The sequence below is a fragment of the Buceros rhinoceros genome, unplaced genomic scaffold, assembly GCF_000710305.1.
Source record: "Buceros rhinoceros silvestris isolate BGI_N320 unplaced genomic scaffold, ASM71030v1 scaffold45884, whole genome shotgun sequence".
Classification (NCBI taxonomy): domain Eukaryota; kingdom Metazoa; phylum Chordata; class Aves; order Bucerotiformes; family Bucerotidae; genus Buceros; species Buceros rhinoceros.
This window is the reverse complement of record NW_010409726.1, coordinates 1-5963: the sequence shown is the minus strand read 5'-3', so window position 1 is coordinate 5963 and position 5963 is coordinate 1. Positions and strand designations below refer to the sequence as shown.

The following is a 5963-nucleotide window of genomic DNA, read 5'->3' as shown; positions in this document are numbered from 1 at the left end:
CCTGGTCCCCGGGTGGTTCCCTGTGCTGCACCACGCAACAGTGTGCACAGCAGTAGGATAGTAGCGTCACTGCCCGTAGAGAGAAGCCAGCGGCACCCTTAGAGGCTCAGGGCAGTGACCACCGGAGATGGGGCAGCTTGACAGGACACATAAGTGGGCAGCTTACAGCTAAAATTCAGGGATCAGTTCAGAGTTCTGGGAATGTGAAAGTGGCTGATGGGGTTGGCCTGCGTTCAGCTGAGACCTTCGTTCTCCTTTCTCAAAGATACGACAACCGCTGTCGGCACCTGACGCCCACAGAAGTGGCTGAGAAGCTGTCACAGGGCCAGGACTGGGTCATCCGCTTCCGGCTGGAGAAGGGTGTGGAGCCCTTCCAGGACTTGGTGTATGGCTGGAACAAGCATGAAGTGGCTGACGTGGAAGGTGACCCGGTGATTCTCAAGGGGGACGGCTTCCCCACTTACCACCTGGCAAACGTGGTGGACGACCATTACATGGGCATCAGCCACGTTCTGCGCGGAACTGAGTGGCTGACGTCGACGTCCAAGCACCTCCTGCTCTACAAAGCCTTTGGCTGGGATCCTCCGCAGTTTGGTCACCTCCCACTGCTCCTGAACAGAGATGGTGGCAAGCTGTCCAAGAGGCAGGGGGACATCTTTCTGGAGCGCTTCGCTCGGGACGGCTACCTGCCTGACACCCTCCTGGACATCGTAACCAACTGCGGTTCGGGATTCGCAGGTACCGCAGCTCGGTCCATGCTGGGCCACTTCCTGGTGCTGACCTTCGGGGTGGGTTTGGTTTATTTTAACAGCCGAGAACTGTGATGGTGTTTGAAGGGACCAGTCTGTCCCTGCGATGCCACCAGGGCCACTGCAGAGCTGCTGTGACAGCCTGGGTGGAATCTTGCTGCCTCTGTGCAGCCATTTAAATTGAGTCTGATGCTTAGTGGCTTCCCATTTGGAACAACATTCACTTCATGGTGAAGAAACTGTCTGTGAACTCTTGGGAAACTGTGTATTCTCTGGGTAATAATTGCCGTGTCGTCTATGACATCTGTCACACTTCTCGTTTAACCTGTAAGACCGTGAGAAGTTGAGTCAATGTCTCCTTTTGTGGCTCTTGCTGTGTGGGGATCACAAATTAACTCGTGTTTTGGGAACTCTGCTTGGGAATGAGCCAAGCAGAAGGTCCCAGTGTCCAGTTCCTGGCCAGTCGTTAGCAGAGCCTGCTCTTCGGGAGGGGGCAGCTCTCGGGTGTGCCTGCTGCAGCTTCCCCTCTGATGGGGTATGTCCCTGTCAGCACAGCGAAAAGCATCTCTCCTGTGTCACCCTTCCTTGGGTGTGCTGCTGCCCAGCCCCGTGCCTGAGGCTGGCAGCGAAACGCAGCGACGCTGGTCCTCAGGGGAGTGGATGGCTGTTAATCCCCTGCTGGGTTGTTTTGCAGAGAAACAGATGGGGAGGACTTTGGAGGAGCTGATCTTGCAGTTTGACATAGGCAGAATTACCACCCATTCTGCCCTCCTGGATCTTGAGAGCCTCCCAGAGTTCAACAGGTATAAATACCCGTGGTTCCTCTAATGATCTGCGCAGCACTGAGAAGTAGTTCCTAGCACTTGGCTTTGTCTGGCGATTCTGTGTGGTGAATCAGGCACGCTCCCAGTGCGGCGGCTTTTCGTCCGTGCTGCAGCGAGGTCCATGTTCCTGCTTACAGCGTTCCTGCCCCCTCTCCCTTCCCATGCCTGCACACGGGCGTCGGGAGCACTGTAAAGACCCGGGCAGGTGGTAGGTGTAGCTGGGAGGATGGCAGGTCTTTAGTTCAGTTTCAGAACAACATCCTCAAAGAGGCAACACTTCCAGAGGTGCTTCTGCACGTACACTCGTGTGCTGCGGGGATGTTGTGCTGCAGGGAGTTACCACGTCTCCTGTGCGCTGGGGTGTGTTAGAGCTAAAGGCTTGTGGCAGTCTGTCTGTCTGGGGCTTAGAGTAGCTCTTCTAGGAGTTCTGTGGTGTAACTGGTAAATGCTGTGGTGTTGGGACAGTCTGACCCAAAGCCGTTTTCTTCTGTGTCATAGGCTTCACCTCACCCGCCACATCGAGAACGAAGGGTTGCGGCAGAAGCTCATTAGAGAGCTGAGGCTGCTGGTGGAGCATGTCTATGGGGATCAACAAGTGGATCAAGACGTTCTAAACAAGGAATACATGGAGCGAATCCTGTTGCTGAGAAAAGTACGGGCCGCGGTCACGTGGTGTCACTGTTTTGGAGAGCTGAGGTTCTGTGGGGCACCTGGACCAGGACTCAGCCAAGTCTGGGTGCTGCTCTGAAGCTCCACAGCCTCCACACGGCTGTCACTGTCGGCTCTTTGCTGAGAAAAGTACGGGCCGCGGTCACGTGGTGTCACTGTTTTGGAGAGCTGAGGTTCTGTGGGGCACCTGGACCAGGACTCAGCCAAGTCTGGGTGCTGCTCTGAAGCTCCACAGCCTCCACGCGGCTGTCACTGTCGGCTCTGCTGGTCCTGTGGCCAACTGCCCTGCTCCCACGGCCCAGCCGGCTGACCTGGAGGGTGGGCATGGGGGTATCTGGGTGGCCTTCACAGAGTCGTAAGCTCTCTGTACTTTGCCAAGCCAGCAGGCAGCTCCCTTGGCAGCAGGACGACACATCCCTGCCCTGGAAGTGAATCTTGGGGTTGTAGGATGTTTCTTGGAAGACCCCTCTGGTTCCTGCTCCCAGCAGGACTGTCAGTGGTACTGGATCAGGTCAGCTGTGGCTCTCTGTGGTGACAATCTCCAAGCTGTGCTTCTTCTGGAACCCAGGATGTGACTGGCTTGTGGTGGGAAGGTGCAGCACCTGTGGCCCCTCGTGCCAGAAGACTGCTCACCTCCAGCTTTTACTGACTGGGCGGTGTAAGGTGCTTCTGCTGCTGCTGCTCCATGCTTTGGAAGCAAAGTCCAAGCAGCCTCTTTGCAGAGGCAGCTGAAGCTCTCGGGGGTGACCGTCTGTTGGCAGGCGGCAGATGAGTGTGGTAGCTGCTTCCCCGGGCTAGCTCTGAGTCAGCCCGCACCCAGCTCTGCAGCTCAGCTACAGCCGCAGCCTTTGGGCTGATCCGTGTCCCTGCTTGCAGTGGGTGGTTTCGGGTGTGACAAACCCGGCTGCCTCAAATGTCAGTGATTCTCCTTTCCTCTGAGCAGCATCGAGTACGAGGCAGTGGCATGTTCAGACCCTCTTTAACGGTTCATGACGTCCGGACTGAAAGAGTTTGCTTCCCCACAGCTTAACCCTCAGCCTTGACACTTTGCTTTCTTTCTCCAGGGTCACATAAGCCTCCTGAAGAACCTGGTGTCATCTCATTATTCTTACCTGTGGGTTAGGCCCTCGGTGTCCCGAGAGCAGCTACAAACTATTTCTGCAGAAGCAGATGAGATAGGAAAACTAGTCTTAGGGTAAGTGTCTCTTCCCAGCTCTGCACACACCCTCCTGCCCGCCCCAGAGTGTTGCTCTGGGCTGCTGTGTTGGTGCTGGATGTGCTCACAGTTCGTGTTTACTTTGGATGTGCTGTAGTTAGCAACCAGTGAGAAATCCCCGTTTTTACCTGAAAGGCAGTGTGCCAGGGGGAAGCTCACACCAGTGCTCTCGAGCAAGCATTGTCACGGCAGGGCTCTGTGAGGCACCAGGCAGAGCGGGGTCTGTGAGCCAGCGCCGTGCTGATGAAGCCGCGGCGTAGGCAGGGGTTTCCTGTGCCGCCCCATCTCCTGCCGCATCGAGCTGGAGCAGTGCACGGGGTTTGGGTCAGCATGTATTCACATGATGTAATGATCCAGCTCGTGTCAGCCGGAATCCCTGTCGCTCTGCAAAACTCATCCTGGGGGGCTGCTCCTGCTCCCGTGTCCGTGTTCCCAGCTGTCAGCCTGCAGTCCTGTCTGCTCCTCCCTGGAACCGTGCTGGGGTGGCAGACGGTTCTTCTGTGCCAGCACGTTTTGTAGGGCTTTGCCAATACGTTTCGCTGCTGCCTCGTGTCCCACTGCTACCCCTGGCCTCGCAGCTGGGTGGGGTGGTGTGTCAGTCGCCTTTCCAGTTCAGGTCTCACATCTGGATTAAAGTGAGCCCTGAAAACCAGTTTGGCAGTAATTAAGGTGGCAGTATCTGCGCACAGAGCCAGTATTTCTGGCTCTCTGTAAAGCCGGTTGCCCTTGGTTGTTTGTCACAGCTGAATGGTAACTGAATCCAAGTGATGGCGAGTGAAATGTCAGAACCCTGGCTGTCCCCGAGGGGTAATAGCTGCTACCTACAGCCGGGTGGTATTGGTGATGGCTCCTGCACCTCTAGAAATCATATTATTAAAAAAGAAACCAGAATTTCTGCTTTTCGAGGGGTTTCCAAGCCCTTGGCATAATTCTGTGATTTAAACTCGGGGCTGGTTTCTCTGAACAAGCTCTGCTGGTAGAATCAAGGAACGGTTTCACAAAGCAGAGTCCTCAGCAGTGGTTCTGAGGCAGAGCAGTCCCCCCTGCCAGCCTCACAGGGTCCCAGGTCCACAGCCAGTGCTGTGGTGAGCAGAGGGAGTGCCCTGGCGTGGGGTGGGAGCAAAGGGCAGTGGAGTTCGCCTTGAACTGCTGCTGTCGCCAGAAGATTTCACCAAACTGGCCCGAGGCAGCTGGCAGTCATTGAGTCATTAGTCATTGCTGGGGAGGAACACGGGGTTCTGCCTGCCCCTGGATTGTAAGACATCTTCTTTCCCAAAGGCTCATGGCAAGGCAGGAGGCTGCTTTGACCATGGAGGCACTGAACAAAGACCTGAGAAGCCTCCAGAAGCAAACCAGAGAGACCAAGTACAGCAGCATGATGCAGCTCCTTCGCTTGGCCCTCAGTGGGCAGCAGGTAAAGAACAGAACTTCTGAGCCTGAGACCTTCTCTGTTTTGTTTTTTTAACAGCCACGTTCTCTCTGTTAGCCAGATACTGGTACCTGGACCAACCCCAGCTTCTGCTGTGAGCAAAGGCACCGATACGCAGCAGTTCTGGAAGAAAGGGCTGTTCTGAAAGGATCAGAAAGGCAGAAGTTCTCAAAGCATGAATAAGCTGGTCACAAACGTGGAGTTAGAAAAACCTCTGGGCCAGCTGTAGGGAGTGTTGGCAAGGCTGTAGGTTTTGGACAAAACTGGAATTTTCTGTGCAATCGGCTTTTACGAAGTTCAAAACCAAGTTTTACAAAAGCTCTTCAAAGCCTATGCTTGGCATCAGCCCATCTGGGGCAGTTTGACCAGTGTTAGCGTTTCCCTTCAGGAGAAGAAAGCCCAGCCCCTCGTTCTGAGGTTGCTGCCTGTGGTCCCTGCCCGTGGTCTAACAGCTGTCTGATAGCTAACCGCTCCACCCTTTCCGTCGGGATGATGCATGAGCGTGTGCTGAACAGGGTAAGTGTCCATTTGTACAACGACTTCTCCTGTGTTTGCAGCACGGACCCAGCGTGGCTGAGATGATGGTGACCCTGGGACCCAGAGAAGTGTGTGGACGGATACGCAGAGCACTGTCCAGCTAAAAGGAGACAGAAATGACACTAGCAGCTGGCCCACTGACCTGGATGTGTGGACAGCGCGGGTCACTGTCCCTGTGACCTGTATTTTTGATCTCAGTGTGATTATCTTTGGTCGGATGAGCTGGGCTTTAGACCAGGCAGGTGTCACCAGGACGTCTGCAGGTCTCTGTGTATCTGCACTGAGCATTAACCACCTCGACTGGGAGAGGAACCAAACACAGGTTTAGGTCCATCCTTCTGCTTCCATCTCGCGCACAGAGCCTGGTTTCCAGGTTTATTGGTGTTCAAATTCAGATCACGTGGACAGAAAGTGATGCTGTGTCTGATTCCAGCATGGTGCCTCGGACTCTTAATGGAGGGGGCGTCGCTGTCAGGGTACCTACGGCTACAACTTCACAAGTCCTCTGCAAATACCGTGGGAGGGTGCTTTTATATATA

General features: G+C 55.0%; 1 protein-coding gene across 1 annotated transcript in view; it reads left to right on the top strand.

Moving 5' to 3' along the window:
• EARS2 (glutamyl-tRNA synthetase 2, mitochondrial) overlaps window positions 1–5528 on the top strand; it is a gene marked incomplete at its 5' end in the record, with an annotated part of 6921 nt that extends 1393 nt beyond the window's left edge. Inside the window, 6 exons of the mRNA XM_010135314.1 lie at window positions 266–738; window positions 1444–1552; window positions 2072–2225; window positions 3307–3437; window positions 4737–4872; window positions 5445–5528. Coding sequence (XP_010133616.1) covers window positions 266–738; window positions 1444–1552; window positions 2072–2225; window positions 3307–3437; window positions 4737–4872; window positions 5445–5528 — 1087 coding nt within the window. The remainder of the gene's footprint in view (window positions 1–265; window positions 739–1443; window positions 1553–2071; window positions 2226–3306; window positions 3438–4736; window positions 4873–5444) is intronic.
• Window positions 5529–5963: the final 435 nt, after the last annotated feature.